Here is a 19,522-nt window from a genome sequence, read left to right as displayed (position 1 = left end):
ACACAGAAATATACACACAAACACATGCATAGACAATAACGTGATGTTTTAACACAATATTTGCAGCAGTATTGAGTGAAGTCTTTGTTTTTTCACCATAGCCAGAAGGAAGAGACATAAAATTCTCTGAGTTATGTTGATTTTATTGCCTTTTCATTTAAATTTAACTACCATTTAAACACTTTCCTGCGCTCTCACTTTATGGTAGATATTTATACATTTTGAATGTGGGTGAAACCTCACTCTTGAAGCCTGCAGTCAAAACATTTATTGCTTTTTTCTATTACATTGCATTTTTTATTAGTGCAGTGATGAAATTTACCTGAGAATTCGTGAAGTATTTGTAATAGTCATTTGAAGCATGACATATAAAGACATGGCACTGCATGCATACAATGATGGTTTTCTGATTTTTCTAGTCAATCATGACTTGGATTAATGTAACTGATTACACATCACAATGATGTCAACAACCACAAAGACAATCATATAATCTACATCAATGATTCCTAACCATGGGGCTGCAGCCCATGATTGGGCCACGAGGACCACCTAGAGGGCCTAAAAAACTTTCAGTTTTGCATATGTGGGCTGCGAGGGCTGCGGGACCAGATAGGTTATCAATTCAAGACACCATAGATATTACTGTTATCCATGTGACACACAATTACAATACAGATTCCCACCATCTGGGGTGGCTCTGGCTTGGAGGTAGAGCGGGTTGTCCACTAATCAGATGATCGTAGGTTCGATCCCCAGTTCCTCCAGTCTACATGTCCTTGGGCAAGATATTGAATGCCAAAATTGTGAGGTCAAAAAAAGGTTAAGAACCCCTGATCTACCCCACTATGGGTAGCCACAGTGGGTCCTGAGGTCATCTTGATTTTAAGAGGTATAAGAAAAGTTTTAAAGGTATATATAAAGTTGGCCTATATCTCTTTCTTTGTTTTTTGTAAAGAAAACCAAATTGAGCCTATATCTCTTTCTTTGTTTTTTGTAAAGAAAACCAAATTGAGGTGTTATTTTTAGAGTTAAGGTTATTATTTAAAATGTAAGCACAACACGATGAAGACCTGAACACAATATGTATATTACATATACACAGTTGCTCTCTCTCTCTGATAAACAACCTCAAACCTCGAAACAACCAAAGAGCTCAGAGAACAATGGGCAAGAGTCAGAGAGAACAAAACAATGAATTTGTCGAAAAAGAAGCCTATTAAGTATGTATGATTGTTACAAAAACACAACAGAGACAGAAAATTGCCTAAAAAGTTCCAAATTCATATTGCCCATAAAGTTGGAATAAAATAGTTTTAGTGTGAAGTGTATCTTCTCAAAACTTCACTGATCAATCTCTTCCAAACATATGAAGAGATCAACATCACCAGTGAAAAGCAAATTATCCTGATGGGGTAATGGGAATGGGAAAATGGGAAAGCGAAATTATATTCCAACTTTATGGACAACAGTGGATATCCATAAAATACCTCACTCAGTGAGGGGCCATCCATGATAGAACAAGTGATCCTCCAGGAAAACGGTCCTTAACCACTGTACCACATCATTATAATTCTTATTTCAGAGCAAACATTTCTATATTATCGTCATCACTCAGTGTTATAAAATGAAATGAAGAAAATCCTTGCCAAGATGGATGCCCCATACCACTCTACAGTAAGCATCTTCCCTACAGGCATGTAACCAGAAACAGGGCTGGATAGTCAAGCAACATCACCACGAGCAAGTGAGAACAGAAACATAATACCAGCATTACATTGTTTACTCTGCAAAACCTTCCAAACAAGGGAGCACCATTCTATGGTCCTGACTTAAAGATATCCTACTAGACTTTAGGCTACGTCTCTGGTGCCCCATGTCTATGTTCAGACATTATTCAGGACAACTAAGTTGGTATGAGGTTACTGGTGGCAACCACAGGAAAAGAATTTGCTGTAACTGGCTGAACCTTCTTGTACTTTAGTTTATTGATACATGTACTAAATCCATACCATCTGAAAGACTGCAAATACTCAGGCCAGTTGTGGTCAGCAACATTGAGCGTGTAAGTAATCCTGACATGAATGACCCACCAGATTACTTACATATGCTGTTTTAACACCTGTCTCCCATCTATCTACAAAATCTTCTGCAGGAAGTCATAAACCATGGGCAAATCTTCCACTTACAATCTGCTGCAATGTAACATCAAATTTGTAAACAAACCTGCTGAATCTATCCCAAAACTACACACAGAGTTGTCCAACTCCATGCCCTCAAAAGATATGCTCAAACACATTTCATTAGATGCATTGGTCTTTTCTTTTGCCAATGATTTTTCTTCCAAACATATGCAATGAATTTTCACTTTGTACTGTTGGCCATTTGAACTTATTGCTGGCAAATCATCATATTAATTCATTTGTACACGTGTTTAAAAACATTTTAACAAACAATAATTCATCATTTTAGGGCTATCTGGTAGCAGATGTTTTAAAATGATATTTGCCAAAAGTTTTATTTGGTTTATAATGCCAATGATGACGTGAAAGACAGATGATGGACAAATTAAATAAATACTGTTTTAATGCAAGGTTCTCATGGATCGTGGCTATGCCTACATTGTCAATTGGTCGAACCTGCTGCTGTGGTCCTGCTTGACATCCACTACAAATACTATTAACATTATTAGTCATATCTCCATTAAAGTTTATAGTTATACCTATCATTACTTTTATTGCTGCTCTGCATCTGTGTTTCTCTCTCCATGTATCTATTTAACTCAATGGTCTCAATAGCTAACTCAACCGTTCACAGCAGATGGCCGCCCACCAAAGATCTGGGTTCTGCTTGAGGTTTCTGCCTGTTCAAAGGAAGTTTTTCCTTGCCATTGCTGCCAAGTGCTTCCTCATGCTGGGAATTACTGAGTCTCTGTAGATAATATGATAAACAGTACAGTGTAGACCTGCTCTATATGGAAAGTGTCACAATGATATATATATATATATATATAACTATAACTTTATGATTCGGTGCTATATAAATAAAATCGAACTGAATAAAATTTTATTGAACACAAACATGGCAACTAAATCTTTTGTAATGGACTTGGCAAATGTGTTTTTGGTGTTAGAATTATATCAATTATATAGACAAATAATTTAAAAAATATATAAAAATGACTATGTTTTAAAGTGTCAATAACAGAAAACTCTGTGTTGCCAATCATATATGTTCCTCTGATTCTCATTCTTCATCTCAAACTCTACACAGAAACTGGTCTTCTGTACCAAACTAGCAGAGACTGCATGTGTAGTTTTGGGTGTTATGAGAAACGGTTCCAGTGACTCCCAAACTCCAAGAGTATATTACAAAGCGCCATTACAGAAAGCAATGAAATGTGCCATTTACCCTTTGGTGGAGAGTTTTAGTTGAAGTGTTTCACAGCGCCACGAGCGCACATATTTTTAGAATGGACGACCCTTTTGGGAATCAGCTCTGTGACCTGACATTAACAAAACCAAACTGGCAACAATAGCTTTTCCCAGCAGCTACTGTGAGATGAATTCCAAAGAAATGTTATGTGATTAGTCAGGGTTTGGTGTAAGCTGACAAAAAAGCAACTCATTTTCAGGTACAACCGAGCATGTTGGCTTTTGTAGCAGTTTGACTCGGGTTAATGAGTGAAAGTCTTGGTTCTTTCAAGAGTCAGTGTGAGGCGAATCTAATGCATCTTGGCAATGAATAGTGTCCATTGATTCTACCACACCAAACACTTCCTCTTCACAGAGCCCTTTGCATGTCTCTTCCTTGGGTTTTTTTGTGTGTGCGAGCATGTGGGCACCCATCCATAGATTCTATTAGAACAAAGAAAATCCATCCAGTGTGAGAATTTATAAAATTTTCATGTTTCCTTTGACATTCCTGAATGAACTGCCATTGAAAGAAAAATCTTGGACCTATTTATTTGACACTGATTGGGAGAGACTGATTATTTCATCGCACGCCACAATTGCTGGGCCAGGAAGGTCATGTTTACATTGACTGATGAAATAAAAGGCACTGACATCAGGGACCTTCTACACAAAGAATCTGAGCTGACCTCAGACCCAAGCCAAAAATCGTGTTATAACCTGCTCTTTTCTGAAAGCATAGAGAGCGCCTCAGTGCGCAGCGACAGCAAAATCAGTGTGAGATCTCTTGAAGAAGAATGGAGCTGTAATGTCATTTATCTACAGGCCTCTGTTAACGTTTGCTCCGAGGGAAGTACGAAATTGAGATAAAAGCTGGTGACCAATCGAGTGTCAGCCTGCCTAGTGCCTGGCTGCGCTGATGACGTGCTGATAAAAGCGACGGATGAGAACACATGCTACGTCTTCAGATCTCAGTGGCTTCATTTATCAAGGGCTCTGCATAGCATATTAGTAGGCAAAGCTTGCAAACGTTATATCAAAATCAATACTCAGCTGGCTGGTTTGCTCCTTTTTTATTATAGGTCTGGTCATAAAGTTAAGTATGAGTCATTATCAAGAACAGCATAATTTCCCAGATTTATGCCATTAATGAGGGTCTTTCAGTCTTTGGTCTTGTCAGTGGCAATCTTGTTTATGAATGCAGAGAGCGTACAGTGGTCCAAGATAGTGACATGGGGTTTCACAGGGAGCTATAAACTGGGCTCAGGGTATTCAAACACCTCCTCCTGGGGCTAATATTATCCAATCAAGACAATGGATTTCGATCCAGTTGATTATAAATCTTTAAAATATTGTCTCACTACAGATGTTTCCAGTAACATATGTTTAACATATTCTATCCTTGACAGGTCTTCGAGAGCACTTTTAAGTTCTGTGAATCACGTTGTAAGAGTAGTGCGGAAAAGATGTTTGAAATTCTTGACAAAATCTTGACTGACTAAATACAACCCACAACACTTGTCAGTCCTCCTTTAACCTTTTGTGAAGCCTTCCCTGCTTGCAGTTACTGTTGCTACGCTTGTCAAGCTTTCATGCAGTGTACAGTGATAATGGTGGCAGATACTTGAACCTCTCTGAAATCTGGAGCTCATTCATTTCTTTTTCTTTTTCAAATTTATTTTCAAGTACAGACAGATGTGGACAAAAGCAGGCATTTTCTCACCTGTAACTCACTACCTATTTAAGCTTATGTTAGGTTTGTGAATTGGTCAAAAACACTTTCTTCTGCTCAATTGGTAAATGTTAAGTTTAAGTGTTTTTAAGAGGACTAACACCATGTTTGATTAACCAAATACTGCTCAGTGGATGTGCTAGTCATGAGCAGATCTTTTTGTTGGCATCACCTGTAAACCCACAAACTAATGTAGTCAGTTAATGAACCACCATTCAAACTTAAAAGGGTTTTAAGTAGTATTGTCCTTATTCACATTAGCCAAACTAGAGACCTCAAGAACAGGAAAGATTTTAAAATCAATGCAAAGAGTCTGGAGGTCGTTTTTATGGTAAATCCTTACATTTTCTTTTTAATTCTCAGGATACTGAGAATACTGAATTATTCTTTCTTCTGTTTTTATCGATTCATTTCATTTTTATGCATCTGTTGCCCCTGCCCTTAACGAGTCTATGAACACCACTGCACAACGTTGCAGTCACAGTATGCCCACAGGAGAGCGCGTCCATTATAATCAACTGAAGCTGCAAACATGTCTATATAGCAGGTACAAAAACCCTCTCCGGCTGCCTACATGATGCATCTGTGTCCTATGTAAATCGGCAGTTATATACAATGTATAGTGCCAGAAACAGGCACAAAGGGAAAAAAATGGTGTCATAAATCAGGAGAAATACAGGAGAATTGTGACCATGAAAGGAAACAAGGAGAGGACAATGACAAACTTTAGTTGAGTTTGTTTTTTACTACAGCTCCATGAATACTACATCAGTGTCTAGAGAAATCCAAAGTTTGACAGAAATGTAATATAGTTATGGTTGCCAGGCTACAACTGGACAATTGCTGTTTGGAGAAGAGTTTAGCGAACAGTCAATTAAGACCAAATTATCCTAAAAGGAACAGTGAAACAGAAACTTACCTTGAAGTCGCAAATGCATGTCACCATGTTCCCAATTCTTAGGCACTCCCCATCGAACTTGCATGTGTTGGTGTCGCACAAGAACAGGTCTGTGTCCCGGTCATCAAAACCTGGAGGACCAAAGCCAACAAGAGACATCAGTGACTAAGTGTTTCTCTGTTCAGGCCTCAAGCAACTCTGACCTGAACCCCCAGTCGGGGTCATTCATAATGACTGTCTACCATTAGTCATAGCTCCCAAAGCACGATACACTCTTTGATCGCATATTGTGCTCTTTAAAAAGACAATGCTAGTAGACAGTCTTGTCCTTAGCTGCCAAAATGATGAAATACGTTTATAAAATACTAGTCTCTAGACTCTACAGGAGGGATGAACAAAAGGTTGTTCTTCATTTGGTGTTTGGAGAGCGCTGTCTAATGCGTCACTCCAAAATCTCCCACAGGTGTTCAATAGAGGTGACATCTGGTGACTGTAGAGGCCGTAGCATATGAATCACGTTATTTTGTACTCTGTATACAAGCATCTGCATTCGTCAAGTTTCATCTATGTTTTTCTTGTAACATTTGTTTGTGTACAACAAGGCTGACTCCTGGGGCGTTGTCCTGCTGAGGCCAAATCTGGGATATGATCGGATTCAGGCCCTGTTAGGGATCTCAAATGACTCCAACAACGCATCCTGAATCAAATCAAAGAGTCACATGGGCATGAGACTGTAGACTGAGCTTGGGGCTATACATCTACCTGAAATGATTGCTTACAAAAACCAATCCCATGTACGTGTAGGCTTTTGTATTTCAGAGTACATAGATCTAAATTTGACTCGATTCTAGTTGACACAGAGCTGAAGATTTTCTTGTTAAAGCATTATGATTTACAGTATAATCTCATAAATGTCAAGGTCAAAGAAGCAAACATGCTTTATTCCAAATTTGCTTTAGATGTGAATGCAAAATATTGGAGAAAATTCTGAAGACTTTTGCAGAGCACAGTCATCCTAAGCAAAATTTAATGGGATATTGTTTCGTGCCAAAAGAAGCATTTTTTGTGATTCTCATTTTGTTTATACTGTGCAAATTTGCCAAGCTTAGTGTAAAAATCATGCGTTATTATCCTTCTAAATCTGCAGCTTTAAGAGACTAGAGCCTCACTGATATGCCACTGCTTATATTATCACAGCTTATCACCGATATGTCAGTATCTGCATAAATTATCGGATATGCAAAATAAAATTGCAGTATGTTCATGAATGCTAGGCTGCTCTGTGTTGCTGCAGATGTTTGTACTTTCTCCTAAACCATGTTCAACATTTGTATCTGGCACATTTTTTAAGATCCTTGCCAAAAATCACTGTTAATGTGCTGATGAAAATGAAATATTGGATGAAGTCGTCACTTTTAGGTCAGGTACACAGACAAGATACAGATAGATTAGCCGTAGCTACATGTCTGAGACAGCCACGATGTACAGTAGCTTCGGAATCTGTCACTATGGATGGAAGTTGCTAGTTATTTGATCAGAGCACAAGTAAGCAAATACATCTTTGAATCTCCTTCTGAAAAAATTACAAAGCTGTCACAGCAGGGCCATTGCATAAACAGATCACAGTGGAGACTGGTGTGATAACTGGATATAGATGCAACACCTTATATAATAGTTGTTATTATGCCAACTGTGGCTTCATAGCCGCTTCTAGGCTTCATTTTATATATGTATATATATATATATATATATATTATAAAAAACATGTTTAATGAAGTATCAAACAAGAAATACTTTAATTTAATTCAAAAGGAGCCTGAATTCCAGAAGGTGTGAACATCAAAGATCCTCATTTATGATGTTCAAAGATAAACAGTGTGCAGTGCGTCCCTTTACTTGTCTCCGTTAATGCTTTGCGGACTCAACAGCTGTGCATTCAAGGTATTCTACCTATGTGAATATGCATTCAACACGTGAACAGCTACACCCTACATACTTTGATACGTGTGTTCTTTTATGAGTGACACATATTGTAAGTTTAAGCACCTAAGAGCATCTGCTCTTCCAGATGGTGTGACAGGTATAAACATCTCTTAAAAGTAAAAGAATTAAACTTCAGGTTATTTTAATTAACCTTATTTAACCAGGCAATTCCAGCGTGAACAAAAATCTTCTAATTGAGTGCTTAACTGATCTCATGCAGATCTCATCTTTTGGGAGCTCATCCTCTATAGGGAGGACAAATGTCAAGTTCAACTTGCTAACAGCTCTCCTGGAGCAGGTACGTTGTCACTGTCAGGCTCAAGGACATTTCAGCCGCATGTCTTCTTAGCAATGTTACCCTCTAACTACCACAGCACGTCACTCTACTGTAAGTTTCAGTCATTCCTGGCCAAGGTTTTAACACCAAGCATACAAATAAGAGCCATTCACCAAAAACACCTATTTTCTTTCACCTATTCTGAAACCACCTTTATATTTTTAATCTTCAGGGGTAACCCAGTTGCTATTGATGCAGAATCTCACTTGTGCTGTACTCATTAAACTCAAAATGAACCCCATGAATAGTTTGTCTTTTGCTGTGGAAACGTTAACACACACAAACACAAAAGAAATATTGTCGATATGATCCCCAGCTTAAACTTGTGAGTCACAAATTTTTACAGGGCTGTTTTCTATTCATAAATGTCTTATTAGAATGAGCACCTTCTGTAACCTAACTGTAATAACCAATGTGGCTTTCCACTTCAAAAAGTCCTCCTTGGCATGGCACTATACCTATCAGAAAATAATACACCATGGAAGAGAAGCCCAATGTTAAACCGAACCTGCTATTTGCCAGGGTCCTGAATGACCATAAAGTGCAAGCTCTTTGTGCAAATATGCAATCATGGAAGCCAAGAGCAGTGACATGAGAGGTCTCAGCACTTGGAGTGCATGGATGGAACAAAGCCCTCAGCCCCAAGGGGGCCATACGAAGCAATCTGGAAAGGCACAAAAAAAAATTGGCACCCGCGCAGGCAACTGACATGTCGAAAATACTCACTGGAGAGAGGCATTGTTATGATCACAATCTACTGGCTAGGTGTAAACAAATAATTGGAAAATATCAGATCCTTTTTTAGGCCAGCTGGTCGACTCTTTGTAAGATGGGAAATTTTTTTTTGTTTGTTTTTTTTTTATGTGAAATTGCTCCAAGCTACTAATTTGATATCTGATATTTGAGCATTTTATTCAAGGTCTCCTGGACAGCAGGCTACGGAAAAGAAAAAAAAAATGTTTTTAAATGAAAGGAAAAAGGAGGAGAATGTGGCTCCTCCTCATGCCATTAAAATGTCTTCTTTACCAAGAAACAGATGTGTAGCCTGGACATCCTCAGGAGCCAATAAGAGGAATATATGCATAACTTGTAAACAATAACTTATAAAAGAGGGATTTGGTTGCCAACGGAGTCATCCTTATCATCTTATGAGTAAAGTCTACTCAAGACGTGAAGATACAAAAGAAAAAAGAAAAAACAAAAACAGCAAAGACGCAAGTATCTGCCTTTTTTATGGATGTCAAGCCTCTGAAGGAAACAAGTATAAAACAGAATAGAATAAATGTCCCAGATGATCACCTGAGGGCCAACAGGGATCCGGCTTCAAAAAAAAAAAAAAAAAAAAAAAAAAAAAAAAATCAGTACAAATCTCAATTAGTTATCTGACAATAATTGCCTTAAAGCTAGTACATACAGTATATAGATTTACAACCTGAAAGGTAATTTCTCATGCCTGTCAGTTAAGGGCTTTAGGAATGCAATATTTTTCAAAATGTCGTTACTTTCACGGTAATAAATGACACAATCACCCTGACGTGCATGTTCGTTTTCATCGTCCTAGTGATGAATGTCTTTTAGCCGTAAAACAGATTTGGTGATTGCTTTTCAGAGACTCTTAAGTGGCAGCTGTTTTGAATTCTCCAACCTGAGTGCGGATGTTTGGAAAACATCAGCGTCACTATTAACAAGATTTGTTGTGACAAAGCAATTTCTCTACGCCATTAAAACATGAACATAACTCACAGAGCTGTTGGGGAGATTTCTTCTGGAGAGTGACAGAAATTTAAATCTAATTCAAATCTAGATTTAGTTTTTGTTCAATAACTCCTTTTTGAATATCCATATTTACTGCTTCTGATTTCTAGGTTTATCCAAACACAAATCATTTTCCTTGTTTAAACCACTAGAGATGCTAACCCTGACAGCGCTGCACACCCATAGAGTTTTCTGGCTATAACATTCACATCCACACCATTTAACAAAGTAAAACATTTACTATTATTGCTCTATCTCCAACACCTGGGATCCATTTCTGGGCTGAAACTCAGAGTGCCTGTCTAAAAAAAAACCCCAAAATAAATAGAGTGCCTGTGTAGTGAAGGAAAAAAACCTGAAGTGACAGTAAATGCTGCAAAACACTTTTCTCTTTCCTTGCAACACTCGAGCTTAGATCTCTAAAACTTCATCATGTCCAAACAACATTCCTATGAAAAGAAATATCTTTCAAGGTGCAGAAATGTAATCAATCACAGATCATAAACCATAACTCTCAGATGAAGTTTTATTTCATCTTTTGAATGGAAACAAGTTTTCGAAATAGTCAAAGAACTTTTAATAAGTCATAGAATTGACTCACAACATAAGTCAAGGAATCTTTGTTTAATTATTTAATATGATGTGAAATACTCCAATGTTGTAATATTAAATACTATCAGGGGTTTGGAGAGCAACTTGTAGGTCGGTGTCCCTTTTAGATGTGTAAAAGTAATGTAGTTATATTAATGTAGCTGTAATGCAGCTGCATTTAATAAAATAAGAAACAAAAAAGGGTAATGGGTAATTTGCATGCCTACTGCCTTCCTTGGATGTGGTAGCCATTCCTTAGGCTCCCTCTTGTTATAAGTTAAAAGTATTGAATGTCTTTACCGAGCTCACAGCCTTGGAACTGATTGTTACAAAATAGTCCAACTATACTTCTGTGACAATTTGGTAAGGTACCTCAAAACAGAGAAAGTGGATGTGATGTCACTTACGGGAAAGTAGCCAAATTATTGTAAATCAAGTTAAAGAATACGAAATATGAATCCCAATGCTAGTTTGCACACTGATGAGGTTAAAAATGTGCATTGATGTGCATATATTGGATTTCATTTCAGCCACTGCATTAAACCTCTCGTGCTGTTTACCTACATGTGACCAAAGCCAACTCAAACTGATTGGTCAGTACTACTCAAACTACAAACAGAAAGTAGAACCCAAAAATGCAGTGCCAAATCCTTGGCCCCTTGCATATAGATTCTCCATCAAACACCCCCAAACCCCCATTTTTTTCCTAAAAAAACAAACAACATTAAATATTCAAAGCATAATTTCCATGAAACTATGAAAAAACAAAATTCTACATAACAAAAAGTAAGTGCAAGGATGGTGATGGTGGATAGTGGATAGCATCTTAACAGTGGAAGGAGAGCATGTTGCTGAGCAATAGTGATCACACGATGATGAATTATGTGGTATTTATAGCGTTTAATGACATTCATGATCATTTGAGCTGCCATTGTTTACTGTGTATCTTCAGTTTTATCACAAGGTGTGATGGCACATACTCGTTTGTTTTTGTTCTGTCCTTTCTATTTTGTATAATTATTGTTCATGTACTTCTTTTTTTTAAGCAGATTAGAAGGCTCTCTGCCTCTCTCATGCTGCCTTCCACAAAATGTTAATGGATGCTGGTTGATACAGGTTCTATGCACAGCCCGAGTTGCACTGTGTCAGAGACCTGGAAAACTTACACTTCCTGCTCCTGCCCTGCCGTTCCAGGAGGAGATTACAGTCAGTTGAATAATTAACGAAAACAAGCTGGCAAACATCAAATATTGAAAAGGTAATGTTTGTATGCTAACGATTAAGATGCCAAGCGAAGCACTTACTTGTCTAAAAGAGAGAGCTTGTCAGCCAAATGCATCTCCTCCTACCTACCTACCTGGAATTTCACAACACTAAGAACAAGGAGTCCTCTCTCCCTGTTTTAAGCATTGTTCTGATCAATAATTAAGTAGACTAAATTAATAATGAAGGTTGAACAACCACAGTGGTGAGACATCCTTCCTTGACCTCTCTCTCTTGGTCTTTTTTTTTTCTATAACTTTGCAACAGGTTTTCAAATGTTTGTCTTGCAGGGAATTACAGTTAAGCCCTCATTATGTTTGGTTAATAAAAGGCACAATAACTCTAAAAGCACTCGCATCATAATCATGTCCCAGTAAGTCATGACAGTGTACTTTAATTACAGTCTTTGATGGTGATTTTCTGCACAGAGAAACAAAAGCATTTTCAGTTAAACAACTCTGTCATTGCAGCCTGTTGCCAATTAGAAGACAAAGCAGCGGTAGCGAGAAGTTACTAAGTCCCAGTTTTCTATCACTGTTTTCCGTCGGAGGTGTGGTGCAGCATGCAAGAGAAGTACTTTTGACCTCCGTCTTGACAAATGTTGGAAGCAGATGGCCAATTCTCTTCAGACTACTGGTAATTCACTCCACTTGATGGGATTTACAGGGGGCTTTGCATATTCTGCACTCATCCCTGTCACTTCAACTATCAAAGCATCACATGGCCTTTCAGAGTTAACAATAGCAAGGGGATTCAGCGAAGAAGGGATTGTGGCCCCTGCATGGAAACTCTCCCAGAGGAGATGTACGGTATACTTAATTAGGTAAATAGCCATTCAAACAGCAGCAACATTCTACCACTGTAAACTGCTTTAATTAGAAAAACAAAACTGAATTGGACTGATTGAAACTGGTATTTAGGGAGGCATTCAGCAAGAGACGACTATCAACATTCTCAGCTCCAACTTGTTTGCAATATGGATGAAGAAAATGGCAAAAAGAACATGAGCTGATTTTTTTGGCCAAAGTCTGGAAGTGCACCTATTAAAAATAACACAGACTTTCGCTCATTTATCCAAAGTGATACAAGCCAAAACATTACAGGCAAAATGCCACCAACGGGTTTGACTGTGATAATTACACAAAATGTTGAAGACACAGTCAACTGTGCTAGATGAATATAAAACCTGTCCAATTTGTTTGAAAAGAGTTGGCTTACCGTGTTCATTTACATAAAAACTTAATTAATGAAGCACCATCAGCTCCATGTAAGTAAACAACCATCATAACAAGAGCTCATTCACCACCACCAAAGAGACATTAAGCTAGTTGATATTAAAAAGCCTAAAAGTTGCACTAGTTCATATTTTTATATTAAACGTGGATCAGATCACTGTGAGTTAGTGAAAACTTTGGCTTGTATGGGTGAATTATTGATTAATTAATTATACTGTAATCCTACTCTAATCCTAGTTCCCCTCAGCTCTACAGACTGCTTTAACACCTTTCAGCTCATTGTTTTGGTTCAGTCTCGTGGCTTTCATCAGCATCATTTCCAGCAGGCAGCTGTTTTTAAGGCTAATTCTCAGCGATAAAACTCTGATAAACTGACTGACACGTTTAGCGCCTATACATGATGGAGTATTTAGCAACTAAGGGCTCTGATTTAGCCATTGTTAGCATCTCAGTGTGGAAGTGAGTCAGCATGCAAAATACCAGAAACTGAAGCAGCTAAACATAATTCAGCTATCATTCATTCTATCATTGACAGCTTTTCTTACTGTGACATGTCAAAATGTTTCGTGTTAAAAGAGGATAAAAGGGTCTCTCTTCATTCCTTACCTCTTTAAAACAAAAGAAATTAATTAAAGATGTGGCAAATTCTCAAAATCACACTTCATTTTCGGTAATATCCGATAATACGGTGGCTGATGAAAGAAATGTTGGCACTTCGTATGTGTAGATTACAGGTTCCCATACTCAACACCCACATATTTGGCTGATTTGTGCAAAAAATTCAGCATGTGGTAACAAATACTCTTTTCTTCTACAGTCTCACTGATATATAACTCATATATTAAGCGCACACACCCTACCTAGTGCAGCTTACATTACATTTATCCCAGTGACACACTGGATTCACGCAACAGAACAAAGATTAACTTAGTGTCAAGATCATTTTGGGATCCCCTGCTCTGCCTCAGTGAAGCCCTCAATGTCAGTTGTCCGCAGATGCAAACCAAACAGAATGACAATCTTTGTCAAACCGAGACCCCCCCACTTCCCGCACACCCCCCTCCTCGCTCCCTTCTTTTATTTTATTCCAGGGAACATAATCTCATTCAGCACTTGTTCAAAGGCAGCTCTGCTGTAACTGGTACCCCATTCCCATTTCCATCACACCACTGAACTCATCACTAAAGCCTGCTCCATACAGCCTGGACTGAAAGCTGTCACACACAATAATGTTGCTGTTAAAGTGCATGATACGCAGAAAGAAGTGGATAATTAAAAGCCCAGAGCAATTAGTCTGTTTTATTTTCATTATTATTATCATTATCATTGAAAGAGGTTTATCTGTTTTTCACGATGGACCATTTGCAACTTCTTCTGTTCTATTAATTCTAATTGATGCTGCCTCTGCCTCTGTGTGTGCGTGTATGTGTGTGTACGCATTTTTCTCAGTATATGCACTTAAGCCTCCTCGAGGCGTGTTGGATAGAAGCCTCTGTTGAAATGCTTATGAGAGTGTGTCAGGAAGTGGGGAGGTAGGCAAGTGTGTATTTGGACAGGATGTGTACCATTATCTGTCATTACGAGCAAATCATCACCGCCATCAACGGCAGCAGCAGCACAAAAACGATCCTCCAATGCAATGGTATGGAGACAGTTTAGCTGATGGAGAATCTGAATTAAAGTGTGCATAATACCAGGATGAATGACTGCGAAGTAACAAAACAGACGTATCATCGCTATTGACATTTTGTTATGTATTCTGGAGGATTAAAAACTGTTTAAACTGAACTAGAGCTCCATGAAAACTCACTGAAACCCCTCTGAAGTTTCGTCTTTTTTAAAGAATTGAAATGCCAAAGATGCTTTAACAACCTTACAAATGTTACAAATCACAACAATGAATGAGAATAAATAATCAAATTCAAAACTTCCACATGAGTCCTGAGAGGAAAATGCTGTTTTTATGGCAACTGAATGTATCACCCAGGTGTATGTCTTTAATCTACCTGTCACTCCATGATGTGAGACATGATATAAATTGTCCCCCTCTTTCTTTCTCTGTCCTTTAAAATAAATGAATAAATAACATCCCATCCAAGCGTGCAGGCTGCAAACGGCAGTCATGACTCCATATCGATGTGTGGCTGTTATGAGCCATAATATCAATACAGCTACTGCCCATGAGTGTGTGGAATCGGCTTGGAGCTATTTTAAGGGTTTCAGACTTGGACAGGCGACAGGGGAAATATATGGCGGCACAGTCGGCTGATTTACAAAGGGAGGCGAGGCTCTGCAGCCCGGTCCGCTTCTTTTATCGCTTTGGGCAACGGGAAGAGGAAACAAGTTTACAGCTCGGTGGGCTATAAAAGAAAACGACTATGTTCATATTTAAAGCAACACTTGATTAAGCGACTGGGACGCATAATAATCCAATAAAACTTGTTTTTTCTTTATTTCTCGGTGCGTTTTTTCTCCCCATTTTTTGGGAGGGAGATTTAAGTAAAGAGTTGAAACTGAGCTGTAATAAGAGGGTGAGATACTCAGGAGTTTAAGTTACACAACAGTCACCTTTTTTTTTTTTTTTTTTGGACTCACTGTCACGTTAGGATAACAGTGTTTGGATCACTGTGGCGCACATCACGCTCTTCTCTGCTAAATTTCTAAGCGCACAGTTGCTGTTTTCACTTTGATCCGGTCGAAATCATCGATCACTTCCCTGACCTGAGTGATTATTCTGACATGATCGGCGGTAAATGCTTTGCTGTCATGCTCCGAGACTAACTCAACAGGGCAAAATGAACATCAAGCTGCCCCTCTCCAAAAAAAAAAAAAAAAAAAACTCTGCATCCTCTCACCACAGGGCTTTGCGGTGTTCAGTACCCGCAGCCTATATACATGCTCCACAGCACCAAACCCCAGGCATGGTCTCTGGGTAAACACATGCAGCCACAATAATAAGACTCACTGTTCTTAGAGCTCCTCTAAACTTTGATCCGGTCCTCTAATGCTGCGTAGTCGCGGCTGTTTACCAGTATTATAACGCTTAACTTGGACAATGGGTTCACATCTAGATGCAGCACAAACAGAGGCTGCAACTCTGCCTTCATGATAGAGACTCTCACCGGAGCAGTTCCAGCCGGTCGGCGTCTGGCAGTCGCTGAGGGAGGAAGGGAAGGCGCGCAGCTGCTCCACAGGTAAAGTGGCGAGAAATGAGACGAGGGTGATCCTGAGCCAGCCTCCTGCCGTCCCGCTCCACTGGCGCAGCCGTCGGGGCTCTTCGAGCGGTGCCTGCGCCGTCACAGAGAGACCCATATCTCACTGGTCCCGACAGCACAGGCGAGGTGGGAAAGAGACGCAGACGCGCACCGACAACTCCAATCCCGGCAGGTTCAGCGGGGCGCTTAGAGACCGACGGCAGACCATTTTCCGAGCGAGACCGTGCGCCCCATGTAGCTGTGTAACCCCCCGATGTAGACTGACCAAATGGGTTCCGCCCGATCCAGGGGAGGCTGCTGCAATAAGAGGAGGACTGGGGGTGAGGGGGGGTTGGTGGTGGTGGTTGGTGGTGGTGGTGGGGGCGGCCAAGGGTTGTTGGTGAGCGATGGAGAAGGTTGTGTGGGATGGAGTCGGTTGGAAAAGTTAAGCCTAGGCAGGCAAGAAGACTTGCGAGGAAAAAAAGGGGGTGGAGAGGATGCTCAAGGATGAGGAGAGGGGAGGAAAGATGGGGAAAGAAAACAAAAAAGAGGGGAGGTGATATAAAAAAGGAGGTAATCAAACTGTGAGGAGGATGTTAGGCTAGAGTATCCCACGGACAGGGCTCGGAGACGACGGCTGTTGTGTAATAGTATCCACGGGTGAAACGAGCAGCTCCGCCAGCACGAGCGGAGCGGTCCTCCCGTTTACTTTGTATGTGGGGTGCGTTCAGAGCCGCGGCGAGTTGGTGTTTGACTCTCTCTCTCTCTCTCTCTCTCTCTCTCTCTCTCTCTCTTTCTCACCAGCAGCTGGTTCCACCTTGGTTATGATCACGTGGAGTATGATGCGAAGAGGGAGGTGGGTGCTCCTCCTTCATAATTGGAATATCTTACTGGTGGAGTATGAAAGAGATAAAAAAAAAAAAGAAAAGAAAAAAGAAAGGGGAATGAAGGGAAGAAAGCAAAGAAGACTCCAGGACTATAGTCCTATCAGCTGGCGATACCTCTACCGCGGATAGGCAGTATAGAGGAGTACACAGTGCCTTTATAATTGGCCAGGAGCATTTAAAAAGTCTGCAGGAATCGATTCGTCTAGCCTGGCCTGGGATAATTGCTCCGCTCTGAAACGGCACTGACGCTATTCCTGGGTCTCTCTGCCTGCAGGCAATCCAAAGAGAGAGACCTCAATATTATTCATAGGCCTATAGTTTTGGGGCGTAACTTACTTCTTGTCACATGAGGCTATAACTGACATGCTCTCGGCCATGGGAGCCTTAAAAATGTGTGCGGCATAAAGAGGTCAAGTTCAGCATCAGGTTGAGAACACTCGCCCTCATTGAACCAAAGGAAATTAGAAGCCATGCGCAGGGAAAAGCCCTCATATAGAGGAAACAAAGGGTTTGCTGTTAAGGCCCATTACAACTATAAAGACACTTGACCTCATGATATTAAGGAAGCAAAGCTGCTGTTGCCTGTGAACAAATAAAGCTTTTGTTGCTCATCACTTGCAGATGTCCACCGTTTTGTCTCAGCTAATGGCGCTGCAGAAAACAGCAGTTAGTTCGACACACACCTGCATGTTAGAGGTCTTCTGTGTTGTCACAATGAAGACAAAAATGTGTATTTTTTTTCAGACTTAAAGGTCCAATGTGTAGGATTTAGTGCCACCTAGTGGTGAAGTTCCAGATGTCAACCAAATGAATATTCTTTTACACCTCACCCCCTCCTACCAAGCATGTCATAAAAAACTGTGGTTGGCAAATTCACGTAAAAAAAACAAAAGCCCATTTCTAGATCAGAGTTTGGTTTGTCTGTTCTGGGCTACTGTACAACAATGGTGGTTCAACATGGCGGACTCCATGAAAGAGGACTCGCTGTCACTGTAGATATAAAAGGCTCATTTTAAGACAACATGTCACATTCTTATTTTCAGGTGATTACAACATTCATTAGTATGTTTTAATTAGTGTATATTCTATTCCTGACAATAAATACGTCTAAAAATTACACACTGGACCATTAAGCAGAAGAAAATTATTATTCAATCTTTTATTCTTGCAGTTCTACAAAGGTTTTAAATCCTCATTGTTTCAGTTTAACGTCCCGTATATATATTTACTGCATGAGTGAGAGAATGTGGACTTTCTTTGACTTCAGCAGGCAGCCATTTCCAGCAAAACTGCTCCAATAAATCCATTTGTACTCTAAGTACTTCAGCACCAAACAGCAGGCACACAAAGTGACATGGTGGCAGCTAAATACAGTCAAGCATCTTGAAACAAAAAACATATTTTGTTGTTTGGGGGGGGGGTCTAAAGACACCAGATAAATGCTAGTGGTGCTTTGTGCCTGTTTTGTTTTTTGGCCACATGGGGGCAGCGAAAACAAACTGTAAACATAACAATGACACATTATCCTCTGTTATTTTGATATTGCAAACTCATTAGCAGACAGTGGATTATTTATGCATCCAGCAGATACGGATCAACGTTCATTGGAGTCATGTTTCAGGATACCTGATGAACGCAAGTCTCCAACAACTCCTGTGGGAAATATCTAGGTCTAGGTGAGAGCAGTATAATTCAAACAAAACAAAACAGCAAAGTTACAGGTGGTAAAACAAAAAGGAGTTAAACAATGCCAAAGTGCTTCGTGGAGCTGAGATGAGCTACACAGTTGGAAGATAATTCTGTCACTACAAGCTTTTATCTTGATGTATTTCAGTGACCAAAAAATTATTAACGTAGCTTCATATTTTGGGTCAGTTCATCATGACACATTATTTTTATAAGCAGATGTTTTTCTCAGGATAATACATAATGTATTCCTTTCATCCAACAGGTTTACACCATAGATTGTGTTTATACTGTGTGCATGATCTATGTGTAATTAGACAATTAATTGTATATAAGTTTAATTAAGACAATACAAGCATAAATGAAATTAAAGATTCATTATTAACCTTGGAAATAGTAGTTTAATCTCAGTAAAGTTGAAGCCCGAGGTGGATTTGTTTAGAAACTTTTGCAAATTTCATGGCCTTCATCAGCAGAAAAAGTCTGCTGAGTCGTCAAGGAGGGAGTTCAGTTCTTGTTGCGTGACTTGAGTATTGTCATGTGATAAA

The 19,522-nt window shown here is 39.5% G+C and overlaps 1 protein-coding gene across 1 annotated transcript in view; it reads right to left on the bottom strand.

The window, feature by feature from the left end:
* tmeff2a (transmembrane protein with EGF-like and two follistatin-like domains 2a) overlaps positions 1–17,205 on the bottom strand; it is a 102,094-nt gene extending 84,889 nt beyond the window's left edge. The window contains exons 1-2 of the mRNA XM_010739604.3: positions 16,330–17,205; positions 6,065–6,174 (exon numbers count right to left, since the gene is read on the bottom strand). Of these exons, the coding sequence (XP_010737906.1) occupies positions 6,065–6,174; positions 16,330–16,519 (300 nt within the window). The 5' untranslated portion in view covers positions 16,520–17,205. The remainder of the gene's footprint in view (positions 1–6,064; positions 6,175–16,329) is intronic.
* Positions 17,206–19,522: the final 2,317 nt, after the last annotated feature.

Source organism: Larimichthys crocea, chromosome I (assembly GCF_000972845.2).
Source record: "Larimichthys crocea isolate SSNF chromosome I, L_crocea_2.0, whole genome shotgun sequence".
NCBI classification, from domain to species: domain Eukaryota; kingdom Metazoa; phylum Chordata; class Actinopteri; family Sciaenidae; genus Larimichthys; species Larimichthys crocea.
Note: the sequence above shows the minus strand (reverse complement) of the source record. Positions and strands in the feature narration are given on the sequence as shown.